Source organism: Gavialis gangeticus, unplaced genomic scaffold (assembly GCF_001723915.1).
Source record: "Gavialis gangeticus isolate Ggan-Ray unplaced genomic scaffold, GavGan_comp1, whole genome shotgun sequence".
Classification (NCBI taxonomy): Eukaryota; Metazoa; Chordata; order Crocodylia; family Gavialidae; genus Gavialis; species Gavialis gangeticus.
The window spans coordinates 19042804-19057530 of NW_017729000.1; the positions used below are offsets into that span (position 1 = coordinate 19042804).

A 14727-nucleotide genomic window follows, 5' to 3' on the forward strand; every position below is an offset into this window, starting at 1 on the left:
CTACAAACTAAAATCAATACCTAAGTAACTTCACAGCTTCTCCCCCATCTTCAGGTACAATATTTGTTCAGCATGTGAATTAAATCAAAGAAGAAATTCAGAGCTCTGTCAAGCCATAGATTTCAATGGCATTCGTTTTTTGTATTTTAAAAAACAGTTTTATACAAGGTAGTGGGATTGTATCTCAGCAGTAATATATACCAAGTCAAATCACCTTTTTCTTCTATAGTGCTCTCTGAATAGAAGTACCTTTACTTTATTACTATAGGAACAGAGATATTTAATGCTGATTGTGTGTGAAAACAGAAGCTTGAATATAGTCAATTCATACTATAAATATTAATGTAACATTTTCTTCTGATCCTACCTGAAATCCATCTCCTACTCCTTTGACGCCTTTCTCCAGGCTCACTGCTGCCTTCCACCCCCTTCCCATAAGCCTTATCTTACTAAAAGCAGAAGTAGGTTTATAAGGGGACAGGTGGTTAAAAGACAGAGAGTGGGGCATAGCTGGGTTTGTTGTTCTATAGTTCTGCTGATTAAAAGCTCTAGAAAGATCAGATTTAAAGAGAAGAAGTGCCTTTTCTGAATACCATATACCAATTTAGTACAGATACAAATCAACATCTCAAGATGGTTCAATAGATATGAATGGATTGTTTCATAATTTCTTCTCCAATACAGAAAAAGGCAATTCATTAAAGAATAAAAGGACTATCCTTATTAATGATTTCAAGATTGTCTTTAGGATTAACTGAATCATCAGTGGATGAAATCTGAACGGTGGATATTTCTATAAGAATAACTCTTCGACTCAGCACTGGCTGTGGGAATATAGTCAACCATAGTCAACCCCCAGTATGAAACCTTCAAAATATTAGTGTGGTCCTTTAGGGCCCCTCAACACATGAAGGTATAGGTGTGATGGGATCTAATATGCAATCCGCACAATTGCCATACCACATGTGCCAACTCAATCCTGGGCTCCCCCGTACCAGCAAGAAACAAGCTCCCACAGCTGGGAGCTGATGGGGCACCCAGTCATAGGGGTGCACCATGCACCCCTTCAGCTGGAAGCCCTGTCAGCTGGGAGCTATCAAGCTCAGGAGTGCATGTAGGCCCACACAGCTGGGAGCACCAATTAACTGACAGGGCTCCCAGCCACAGAGGTCCCTGGCCACACAATCAATGAATGGCATGATAGGAAGCAGCTAAATATGTGGAATAACTTTGTAGCTTATTCCTCTTTTTATCACACCAGTAACTGATTAATTAATCATACCTTAAGTCTAACATGTACACAGGGCCATATTCAATCTGTGTTTTTTAGAACAGTGGTTTTCAACCTGGGGTCCACAGATTCAATGGCAAACTCCCATTGACATCTAGGGGTGTTTATATATGTGCTCTGGGAGTGGGGGGCACTTTAATTAAAGTGCCTGGAGCGTCTCATGCATCAACAAGCCCCACGCTGAAAAATGGCGGTAAGGGCGCTTTGACTAAAGCTCGTTGACTAAGCTTTAGTTAAAGCGCCCCCACCACCATTTTTCAGTGCAGGGACACTAATACACAAGATGCTGGAGTCTGCTGGAGTGCAGTAATTACCATGCTCCAGCAGACTCGATTAATCGTTGGAATTGCAGAGCATCAGAGCAGCCTCACTGCACATGTATAGGCACCCAAGGGGAGCAGGAATAAGCTAACACTGAACTTTTTTGAAAATCCCACTCTGAAAAAAATCACTTGTGGCCATCAATGAATAAGACTGAATAGAGACTCCTTGGACAGCCCAGCTCTTCAAGATCATTTGACAGGCAGATTAGTTCTGGTAGAGAAGTAAAGCACAGTAAAAGACATCCCAGAACTCCAGGTCAATCACATTCTTGTGCCATGTACAATTCATGTCTTTCCCCTATGACAAAAATGCACCATAATCATTCACCTGCTTCTGCCTGTGCACATCATAAAAGTGAGATGCGTGTCACACAAATTGTGTATTTCTCAGTGAAAAGGCTTCCTTTCCAGTGTTCTCTTTACTTTCCTTTAGCTCAAAAAGATCTGCAGTATACATGGAATAAGCTGGACCTCACCATTGTTTCTTCTACTCACGGCTTTCTAAAATGTAAGAGCTCAACAAAATGCAATTTCATGGTGAACAATTACATGAGATTTTATTGTTAAACCCACATTATCAATACAGCATGGCTTTCTAATACTAAAGATACCTGCATACTAATTTCTTTGAGGTGCGCTACTGGATAGCAGAGTAGCTTTTACCCTGTTATAATTTTTTACTGATAAGACAGAATTACTGATCTATATAAAATCATTACAAGGAGACTGGTCAGTCTTACTATCAAATTGCTGAAAACATCCAACATCACTGAGAAAAAAGGTCTGACAAAATACTTCATATTCATTAAGTACTTCTTGATATCTGGATGTAGAGGTGCTTGAGAACTACACTGCATTATTATTGTTACAGTATATTAACTGATACAATGAAATATTAGCTGGAAAAAAGTGTTTCAATGCCTAGAGGAAGTCAGAGATAATAATGAATTATGAAAATTGATCTGGTATGGTTTATGCTTTAAAATACAGTGGGAAAATTAGCATTACATGTTGAAACTGTATCCTATTTCTTGTTTTATTTATTGTTCTCCATTACAGGAATAAGCCAAAGTAATCTTTTAAAGAGGGGTATGGAAGCCAAGTGTAAATTCCAATCCTATTTTAAAACTCCAACTGGATTTAAAATGTAATTGCAGGAACAAATAATAAACAAACCTACCTTCTTCACACCTTGATTGAAAAATGCTTGAGCAAAAGCTTCCAATACGCAGTTGAGCAACCCAGCCCCTGTAATGGATATTCTGCCCTTCTGTATGAACTCTGTCCTAAAAAACAGGAAAGTAACACCATTTTAATTCTCTGTCTAATACATGGACAACAACGTCCATGATATAATAAAAGGCATTTAATAAAAATTACAGAACCCCATTCTGGTATCAGTATTTGCTATTAGATTCAGAAGAGTGGGCTGAAGTGGGTATTCCTGTTAAATGGATGCAGAGCAACTTGGTCCATCTCCAACAGGAGGAGGCATGTTTATAATAGTTCTCCACAGTAATCCACTGTTTTAATCTGAACTCGGAATACCATCATTACTTTTATTAGGTTTACATCTACATCTCTATTCTTTGAGAAGCAGCAAAGAACAACATCCTAGATATGTTTATAACAGTGGGGAATCATGCATCATGGATCTACTTTAACACGCGCTCTTCAGTCTGTCCAGTCTAATTCAGTAGGCATGTAAGAAAGGATGCAAATTCACTGGCACAGGAAAAGCAGGAACAAGACCACATTCTTGCGACACAACATGAGCTGCACTGTTTCTCAGTGGCCAGAGTGCTCCTAACCACGCATAAAGATTTATCTCCCCAAGGATTATTTATACCTTCTGCTATATCAGGGGGACTCCACCCTGAGCCCATTACCCAGATCCAGCCTGCGCAGCTATGTCATCCGGGCTCCCCATGGCAGCAAGGGAATCGCAGCAGCAATTGCTGCTCCCCTACTGTCAAATTTCCAACCTCGTGGGGAGGCCCCTGAGCTGAATAACATGGCCCTGTGCATTGCATCTGGCATGCTGGGCCAGGTGGAAGCAGTGTAGAAACAAATCCTAGCATGCTAGGCTAGCAGGAGGCAACACGGCCTGATCCCAGTGTGCTGAGTGGGGCGGAGCTCGTGCAGGGCCCAATTCTGGCATGCTACGCTGGGCAGAGGTAGAGCAGTGTGCTGGGTCAGATGAAAGCCAAACAACCCCAGCCCAGCATGCTAGGTTAGGCAGAGGTGGTGCAGGATCAAAAGGCAGTACATGGGCAGATGGATGCAGGCAGTGCAGAGTCAAATTCTGTCAGGCTGGCCCCTCACCATTGTGTGTTGGATCACATAAGAAGACCAAGGGTGGATTTGATAAGTCTTCAAACATCTGAAGGGCAATTACAGAGGATGGAGATGAGCTTTTCTCTGTGGCTGTAGGAGACAAGACTAGGAGCAATAGCCTCAAGCTTCAGCGCTAGCCTATGATGATCATCATTACTAGTATTATTATTTGCACAACAGTAGTGGTGAGGAGCCCTAGTCATGAAACAGGACCTAAATGCATTTGGTGCTGTTCAAAACACAGAACAAAGTGTCATACATGTCCCTCAGAGCTTACAGTTTAAGTAGGTTCATATGAACTTTTAATTATTTCTTCAGTGCAAAGCAGAGCAAACAAAAAAGCCAACAGTTCTCCAAAAGTCTGTGTATCCAAAGAGGCATCTCTAACTTAAGTATGAGTGAATGCACTAGAACTCTGAAGACAGCCTTTAAAGAGTGTAAATGCAAGTACTTTTCTGGTACCCTGCTATGCAGATCTTTTCTACAAGGGGAAAAGATGCAAACCCAAATACAGTATGCATAGACAGATTTAGCAATTTCATTGTTATCCAAGGGACACCAATGCCAGCTGTTAGGATGTAGCTGCTACATCTGCATGATTTTGTAGCAATGCAAGTACAGAAAACCACTCCAACTTTGACCCTGCTTCATTCAGGGTTAAAGCTGGGGTCAATGAGTACTGCTACAGGCTCATGTGGACACTACAGCTAGATTGTACCAGCTGCTGTGAGCTACTGACCAGTAGCTCTCCTTCCCCTTTGGAAGTGGCTGTAATGTACGTTTATCCACACCCAGTGGCAGCCAGCCTACCAGCTCACACAAACACTTTCACCTTCCGTATTTCTCTGCCACATAGTCTCAGTGAGTAATTATCTTTCTACCCATGGTACTTTAATAATCTTCACCCTGCTGATACCTAAATTCTTCTCCGTCTTTAATGTATGTCTCTTGCCAGAGGTCTAATAATAGATGCAGGTCTATTTTTTCCATTTACAAAATAATGGAATTGCCATTAAGTCATAGAGGCAGACAGCAGAAAGGAAACATGAAGCAGGTCTCCCAAATACCAGACTGAACCATCCTTCTTCTAGATCACTATCCCTAGAATCCCACTGCTCCCCAACTCCATTCAGGGATTTAGGAGTAAAGGACCCTCCTATTTTATTAGCACCTGAAGTGCATGGGTATGGTGTTGCCAGCCTTGGCCATTTTCAAAGCTACAGGACTGTGGCTAGGCAGAAGGTCCCAAAGCCTCTTTCTGAGTGACCGTAGAATAAACCTTTGCAGATGTAACAACTAGCTTGGTGAGCCAAGTAAAGGAAGTCACCAAACACAATTAAACAAAGCACAAGGCCTGGAAGGAGATAACAGAGGATCATACATTAAATAATCCGTATACACTATATCATAGTTTTATCTTAAAATATTAGTAGTAGTGACTGATGTAACCAAATGTATTAAATGTTATTTTGCTATAACAGATACATTTTTGTTAAGGTGCTTAGATAATTTATAAAAACAAAAACAGCCTCGTCAGACAAGACCATAAACTAAGGTAAGAAGAAACAGGCCAGTGCTGAACAACACTCCACAATGGGAAGGAAAGGTATATTAAAACGCAATTTCAAAGTCAGTATCTCTTCACTCCTAAACACAAACATTTTCCTACTACAGGAAACATCTATTGCCTCCCAAGGCAAATGTTTAGATTTGCTTAAATCCAGGTTTCTTGGGTATCTTAATTTATATCCTTGGAAAAGAAAAAGGGAGGGCTAACTGATACCTTCCAGGTCCACAAGAGATCTAATTTAGTCCAGTTCCAAAAGTTTCAGTGAAACAAAGAAATTTAAATAAAAGCAATCAAAGATCTTCTGTTAGAATATTAGAACTAGCCATCTAAAAATACAGGGCATAGGCTGGAGAGAAATTTGGAGAACTCAGCAAATTCAAGAAGACCTTCTGGCAATCTGTGTGCCACCCTCCTCCCACCTCTCAAATCTCCCCAGCCGGTATAAGTGAACATCTATGTTGTCCTGTCATGGGTAGCCAGATAGCCTTTGGGATAAACGTTTGTTTTCATGTTTTAAAATGCAAGCAAATAAAAGGTTGGGCTGTAGACCTGTTTCTGTCTCTATTATCAATAGCCTACCCAGAAGGTTAACTGTAATCTGGGTAACAATGAAAAGTAAAGAAACATACTCCCACAATGAATTCTGAAGCCAGGTACAGACATTATATTTTTATTGGTAAAAGTGATCATACACTGATTTATACTCATAACAAAACAGAATTTTGGCACACATAGGCTGGTTTAAAAATGGTGGAACCCGGTCTAAAATTTGTCATGTTTCCCACCCCACCCCACACACACAGGGAAAACATATTTTGTTTTCTACCAATCCAAACTATGCCACTTATAGAAAGCTGTATAATTTGTACCTAGCCTATGAGACAAAACATACAACTGACAAGCAACTAGGCAGTGAATCCAACCAACAACACTATTAAATATACCAAATAGGGCAACAACAAAAAATAAATAAATACCCTCTCTCCTTTGTCTGGTTCAATCAGATTCCACAATCAGATTTCTAAAAAGTAAGTTAAAACGCAATTTCAAAGTCAGTATCTCTTCACTCCTAAACACCAACATTTTCCTACTACAGGAAACACCTCTTGCCTCCCAAGGCAAATGTTTAGATTTGCTTAAATCCAGATTTCTTGGGTATCTTAATCCAGCATTTCTTATTGTGATGGGCCTGATCCAAACTGTACTGAAATTAAAGGAAAATCCTCATTAACCTCAATGGATCTGAAATAGATATTGAATCCTCAAGAAAGCATTGAGTCTAGGTTAGATGGAACAGAGATAAAGCTAGCAATGAGATTTGATCTGAACCAATTTGTTAGGGAAATGTCAGTACTACCATTGCAATAAAAGTACTCACAACAGATCCATTCATTATCATCATCAAACCACATTCATTTACTTCTTCTTTCATACTGGTACAACTTAATGCAACAAAAAGTGCACTAGATGCAAAAAAGACAATCTGGAGTGTATAAAATAATCATCATCAAAACAAGCAATGAGGCCACCATTGATCAGACAGGGAGAGGGACAGAGAAAGCGAGAGAGAGCGTGGCAGAGAAAGATAGAGAGAGAGATGGAAAGGGAGAGGGACAGAAGCCACCTGTAACAGGGTGGCCCGTCCTCTTAAGAGGGACCATCCCACTCTGCTTGGTAGCAGCAGCTGTAGAAAGGCTGCTGCTGAGTTTAAAACCCCCAGAAGGCAACAGGGCAGGAAGCTGTGAGGAAATAATTGCGAGCTGGAGGCAGCTGGTGTGTTGAACTGCAGGCTGCCTGGAGGGGCCAGGCAGCTGTGCTAGAGCCCAAGCTATAGGGATCCCCCCTCCAAGTGGCTGGGATAGGACAACAAGGATTTTTTCTCTCTTTTGCTGGTTTAAAAACTGTTTTTGGCTGTGTACTGGCTGAGGAGCACCTCAGGGAGCAAAAGGCTGCCAGGAGGAGCCCACAGGCGACGTAACCCACCTAAACCACCATTACATTTAGCTGCATCCAGTTGGGATTAATTTATTTATTTTCCTATTTAAACAGCACTGCTAATGCTCGTGGAAAATATTGATCACTGATTGATTCTTATAGCACGCTGCTGGTGGCTATGCTGCATGCTTACAACAACACAGTCACAGGCAGAAGTCTATTAATGAGATCCAACTACTAAATTATTGACTAGTTAAGTACGGCAAATTTGGCCTAATTGTTTTCATGATGGGAGTTTAATTAAAGTGTCTTTAGTATAAAAAGTGTAGCAATATTCTTGCTCAGATAGCATCACAGAATGCTTACATGGCTTTCAAAACTAAATTAAAAGCTATATGCAGTGCGAGATCCTCCAAGGAGGATGCCTTTGTTATGGAAGAATATATGAAATTTCTGTATGGATAGTTGAAGCCATTCTTAATCACTGCTCATGCAAGGCACATCTTTCCTCTGTTTTTTAATTCAGAGAGACAGTTTCTGCACCCATGCCTATAATGCTAAGAACTATGAGGCAGATATATCTTCAAATATCTCAGCAAAAAAATATCTATGCAATGATGATGAAAGAAAGGACGTCTAGTTATAACTGTGGGTTATAACAGTCCAGCTACATGGCATAGTCAACAAATCAGGGATGGACAGAAATGGTAAATGGGCATACAGCAGAAAGCTATATGAAAAAAACCCATGGTAGGCAAGTCAGACTACTTCTGTGATATATGACTTGTGGGTCAAATGCTCTGTGGGTGAATTTCTATTGAAGTCACTGAAGTTATTTTAGGCAAAAAAAATATTTTGGGGTTTTTTCTAGATGTGAGATATTAAGGGAAATCTTCTTGACATTATATAAGTGCAGCCAAAGGATAGGTAAAAGTTAGTGATTAAGAAGAAATCGAGAGAGAGAGAGAGAGAGAGAGAGAGAGAGAGAGAGAGAGAGAGAGAGAGAGAGAGAGAGAGAGAGAGAGAGAGAGAGAGAGAGAGAGAGAGAGAGAGAGAGAGAGAGAGAGAGAGAGAGAGAGAGAGAGAGAGAGAGAGAGAGAGAGAGAGAGAGAGAGAGAGAGAGAGAGAGAGAGAGAGAGAGAGAGAGAGAGAGAGAGAGAGAGAGAGAGAGAGAGAGAGAGAGAGAGAGAGAGAGAGAGAGAGAGAGAGAGAGAGAGAGAGAGAGAGAGAGAGAGAGAGAGAGAGAGAGAGAGAGAGAGAGAGAGTGTGTGTGTGTGTGTGCGGGCGTGCGTGCGTGCGTGCGTGCGTGCGTGCGTGCGCGCAGATGCTGCCGTCAGGTGAATGAGGGGGACAGGCTATTACAATGTTATAGCTGAAGTAACAACTCTGGAGCACAAGAATATGAGCTGAGTATGAATATTCCTCCCATAAGAGTCACCATGAAAATGCCTTGGGCTAGCCCAGCAATTCTGGTAACATACGAAGCAGGATTTTACCAGAGGGATTTCATGCAATTTTTTTAATGCACCTATACCAAACTAGTTTGTGTTTCCAGTGAGTGTTCTTTAAACCAAGGGCATGGACCTGAAGCCATTGCAAAATGAATGTGGTTGCATTCAATAACAAGAGGATGGCTTACAGGTTTAAAACTCTTAAGTTAAAATATCGGAACTGCAAGTCTGAATCCCAAGAGTTCACTTGTATCATCTCCAGAGTGATAAACTGAGCTCCATTCAAGTGACTTTATACAAGTTCACCTAAAACAGCCCTTACCAGGCCCGTTTGTACACGCAAGATTCCAGGGAACCACTTACAAAGAGCTGGAGAAGCACAGCATCCTAAGGCACAATTCTCCCTGCCCTACAGCCTCTGTTAATCAGTATCACAATCTTCAGAGGCTGACTGTCATCTGCTAGCAACCATGGTGGTACTGTAGATAGATGCCATAAAGCATATTAGGATGGAGGGCATATACATCAGGTTATATTTGGTGCATTAAGTATTTAATATAATAAGTGTTTTTCCCCTTAAGTTTCTTAAGGAGAAAATAATCAAGTACCATGATTGCAGCCTCCTTCTACATGCCAAATCCAAGACACAAAAAAGCATGTTTGGTTTCTTCTTCCCAGCCTTCGCCACTTTCCCTTACAGTACAGAATTCCTGCTGGGATCACTTAACCAATACCACGCCATCATACAGTATTGGTCTTACCTTGGCCTGTCCTTTTCTGGGCCTGAAGACTGAAATAGTTTAGTCTAATTCAAGTTACTAGACTCAACAAAGGGGAACCTGGTTGAAATGAACATACAGGAAATATACAGGAAGCCAGACCAGAGGATCTGATGGGTTTTTCTAGCCTTAAACTCAATGTACAAATTGACAAAGTTCTTTGGGTAAATCTGATATCTTTTATTACATCAACTCAAACAGTTAGAAAAATTCTTCTCTGCAAGCTTTCGGGTATAAATACCCTTGTGAGGCTGGGGAAGCATCTGCAGTTGGTGTACGCTCTTCCTGGATGGAATGACTGACTCTCAATTTACATCTTCACTGACTGGCTTCTTTACTAGTCATTCCAGGTAGGAAGAGCACACACCAACTGCAGATGCTCCCTTAGCCTGACAAAGAGTATTTATACTAGAAAGCTTGCAAAGAAGATTTCTTCCAACTATTAAAGTTGGTCAAATAAAAAAATATCAGATTTACCCAAAGAACCTTGTCTGCCTATAAGCCTCTCTGATATTTAAAACTAGAATCATCCAAACAGTTCTGAAGTACTCCCCATGGCAATGGGTTTATGTAACATGTGTTGCAAGTATGTACCATTTAACGGAAAAGTGTGGTGCTCCAGCCTTTCAGGTCAAATAAGCCCAGCTGCGTTCAGCTGAGATGATCTTGGGCACCAAACAGTTCTGCTGTATATCAAACAACGTATGACATACTCCCTGACTTTGTCGTTCTATTTCTAGTATTTATGGACAGGGACAAATTTAGGCAATACAGACTAAAGATGGCTCAATAAGATCTAGCAGCATACTGGAGTTACACAAGCTGTAATTTCAAACCACTGGCAGCCCACTGATTACAAAGTGCTTTTGAGATGGCCTATCAGAAAAAATGACGACAAAATATTTTAAAATCCAGGACATCGAAGATTTCTGGGAGCAAGAGGAGATGGAGGAAAGTAGAAGGTAGGAGGGGAGCAATGATCTTGAACTAGGAAAAACTTACCAGACAAGTAGTGTTCTTGATTAACTAGCTAAGATATGAGATGTTTCAGAGTTTGATAGATGCTTTACAAGCCTCTTTTAGGAGCATACAGCTAACCATACTGAAAGAAACCACTAGACCATTCCTTATTCTTTCTCCAACAGTGGTATATACCAGATGCTTCAAAATAAGAATGAGAAAAATGTGCTTAGGCAGTTGTGCAATACTGAAACACTAGGGAAATTTCTTCCTGAGCCCAGCTGCTCACTAGCTTATCACCTGAAGCACAAGGCTTAATAGCCCTTGTAATTTTTGTCCTGGTTGGGCTACAAATTTATATAGCTACATAGCATTTACTGAGAAAAGCAGCAGGACAACAACATTTGGGCTTTAGTCCCTCTTAATTTTAATGGACTACAGAGGTGAGGTTTCCAACACCCTGTTTACAATTCAAGAGGCTAATTCAGCAAATCACCTCGTTTTTCTCTATACAAACATTAATGACAACATATTCACCTAACCATCTGTCATCATTCTGATCACTTATCCAGATTGACAGCATCTTCAAAAGGCAAACCACAAGAAAAGCTAGCCAGCACTATAGTATTCCAGTACCAAAAAAGATAAAGACATCTCTGAACAAATAGAGGCAGGATTTTCTATTTCCAGCACTCTGGAATATGAAAGCAAAGCACGACCTGGATGCATTGAATCAGATGCTGTACAGCAGTTAATTCATTTCAGTATATATCACCCAGTTGAAATCAGATGAAATCAGACTAGTAGGAAATTTCGCATTTTTAAACAGTGGAGGTAATTAACAACAGAAAACAATTTACCTGGGGTTATTTTGGTGGATTTTCCATAAAAGGCATTTCAAAATTAAGATTAGATGTTTTTCTAAAACAATAATTCATTTGGGGAAATCCTATGGCCTGCTCTATACAGATGGTCAGACTAGATGACCACATTTTGGCCTCAATATCTATCAGTCTGCCTGACCATATCCTTTATATGGTTCATTAGTATTTATTTAGGGCAATACCTATTAGATGATTTCCAAACATCCAAAATCCCGACTCAGAGAAATTTACAAGAATATATATTGCCAGGATATGCAGCTTCTAGCAACTGGGGTAGCATCAGAAACATTACTTTTATTCTTGAGAGACTGAGCTAGGACTCGGGAGATTCAACATATATATGCAGATAAGGGTTTTGCTGGAAAGTGTCCATGATTTTTCTCTTAGAAGACTACCAAAATTTTCATGTAGACAACAAAGTTACAAAATGGTATTTAGAAACACTTGAAAAATATTTCAAAAGCCCTATGATATGAACTGGTCATTTGCTTGATGACTGAGGGCTGCCATTTTAATAAGAACTACAACAGGGAGCTAAAGGCAAAGGAAAATCATGCTAATTACACAGACAGGGATGTAGCAATAATAATAATAATAATAATAATAATAATAATAATAAAAAAACTCCCAGAAACATGGCTTTATTAAAGACATGTACTTAAATGATGATTGGAAACCTGCATTCTCTCTCAGGGCAGAATCCCACAATCTGCACATTCCAGTCCAAGCATTAGATTTCAGACTACTACAATTTACTGTCATCATCTCAGTTCCTGCACTTCTCTTTCCTTGGACATAACAACAGAGTTAAGCAGCAACAAGCCAGCTTTCATAAAGCAAAGTACTATTAATTCAGTACAAAAGCATTTTTAGAGCATCTGTACCTTAAAACAATACAAAGTTTATAATCATATCCACATTACCAAGTAGTCATCCATTTTCGATACGAAGACTCTACAGGTCAAAAGTATTTCAGGTCATCCACTGACCTGTCTCTGTTCATAACTTTAGGACTGTCTGTTCACAATCAAATATAAGTAAGTATCTACCAGGTCAAGGCTGTTATATTTATACCATCCTTGGAAATCAGTCTCTGGGCTTTCCTCCTCTCTCCACCAAGAGGGTTGGATTCAAAAGACTTATTCCTAGCATTTTTCTAATACCAGAGATTTGTATTAAGGAATTCTTCCTGGAAGAAAAGCTAATCTCACCCATTGAGCCAGGAATGCAATCACTAGGCAAGCCCATCATGGTGTACAATATTTCTAATAAGAATGAGACAATTCCTGAATATTCTAGGTTTCCATAACAACTGTTACAGCTTGTATGTAAACCAATGACATGGCTGACTTCCATTTTGTTCTTTCACATGCATTAAAGTTTTTAATATAAGAGCTTGTAAGGAAATTATTATTGGTGAGTTAGTCGCATTTACAAGGGAATGTGTCATTCATTGCTATTTTATATAATGCTGCAGAGTTAAACAATTGCATTGCACTATTACTTATACTGAGTTATCATTTCTGTCCAAAAAGACTTAGCAAGGTCCCATGGAACATGAAGCAACAGAGAGCTGAAGAGCACAAGATGAAAGGAAAGCAGAGTGGCAGTTAAAAAGAAAGGAGTGATTTTTACCATTTCCTTGGGAATTTACAACCAAAATCTGTTTGATGCAAGAATGTTGCCTAATGATTTCTAATATGGCAAACCCACGCTCGGAAGCACAGATGGAATCTAAACTGGCAATCACACCTTTCTCTCAGAATGGTGGTGCTCAGTTTTTAAAAGTGAAAATGAAAAGTAGAGAAAAGTATCTGAAATAGAAATGAAATATACAAGTAAAGGAAATCCAAAGCAACAGGCAGCTTTTCAGTTTAAGTGTGAAAGATTTTAGAAACCATAAGACAAGAATACTGTTTTAGCACTGCCTTCCTCACCTGCAATACAGGATGCACCACATGCACATTTAAACAATTTTGGAGCTTAAAATGCATTTATTCAGATTTCTAATTCTTTACAAGTAACTATGTTAGAAAGGAATGAATGACATTTCTCATTTGCTAGGTGATTCATTTTCTACTCCTGATTTCTATCAAGGTGCATTTAGATGAAAATTGGAATTCACTTGAAAATGCAGACAATCAATATTTCAAGAGGTACTTAACTGAAACACAACAGATAAATAAGTTCAAACCAGCAACTTTAAATACACTAGATACATAAAAATAACATATTAATCAGCATGTGCTGATGTATTTACATACCCATCGTGTTGTAGTTAAGTCATAAATTATTAATCAAAGAATTTTATCTAGCTAGAAAACTGAACTGATTGTTTCAGGTCATCATGTCCTTCAAGAGATTAGACTTAATAGATCTCGACTTCACCTGTTTTTAATTCTTAGGCTGAAAGAGTTAAACAAGCTTTCCTGATTCTCCAGCTCCCAGTTGGTTTCCCTAACTTTGAATGAACTAATTACTGACTTGAACTAAACTAAATGAACCCAAGTGTAGAAAATTGTGTTTCTGAACCTATAGAATAGGCTCCAGCTGTCAGAAGCAGGTTCATCATTTCAGCAAACAGTACTTGCAGGAGCTTCGCTAGGGACTTGCACCAGTTCGGTGATCTCACTTTATTTACAACTTTGGCAGTAAACCAAAATGGTTTCAAAAATATTTTTTATTTGCCAAAAAAAATGTTAATAGACTCATTAAGTGGATGTCTTAATATGGCTGGTCATTATTTATACATTTTAAAAATCTAAATTAAATTTAAATATATCTGATTTAAACTAAAAATTCTGACAAAAAAATCTACTTCTAGTCTAGTTTTGTTGAGTATTCTCAAGTAATGCAACCTTTTATCCCACTCCAGAAAAAAAATTTGTATATAAGTGACTGAACTTCAAATGTGTGTTTGTTTTAATATATGCACTATTAGTACAAAAGTAGAGTTAGATGTCTCATAACTGCACAGTTCAATCTGTAACTTCATTTTTCACACTTACTAGCTGAAATAAAACAAGTACTTATATATGTAGCTGCTTAGTTTTGGTTCAGGTTGGGTTTGAAGCTCCCAATATTTGATGTGCAAGGCTTCACATTTATGTGGAAGGGAAAGAAATTTAAAGCAAAATCAAGGTATCCACGGTAACTCCAATTCTGCATTAATCAAAATGATGCTAAATAGCCACTAG

General features: G+C 39.2%; 1 protein-coding gene and 1 long non-coding RNA gene across 2 annotated transcripts in view; both read right to left on the reverse strand.

The window, feature by feature from the left end:
* Positions 1 to 1577, reverse strand: part of LOC109290003 — a 4748-nt gene extending 3171 nt beyond the window's left edge. The window contains exon 1 of the long non-coding RNA XR_002095482.1: positions 21 to 1577. This is a non-coding gene — a long non-coding RNA (uncharacterized LOC109290003). The remainder of the gene's footprint in view (positions 1 to 20) is intronic.
* PRELID2 (PRELI domain containing 2) overlaps positions 1 to 14727 on the reverse strand; it is a 54531-nt gene that overhangs the window by 6884 nt on the left and 32920 nt on the right. Inside the window, exon 5 of the mRNA XM_019506366.1 lies at positions 2795 to 2900. Within this exon, the coding sequence (XP_019361911.1) occupies positions 2795 to 2900 (106 nt within the window). The remainder of the gene's footprint in view (positions 1 to 2794; positions 2901 to 14727) is intronic.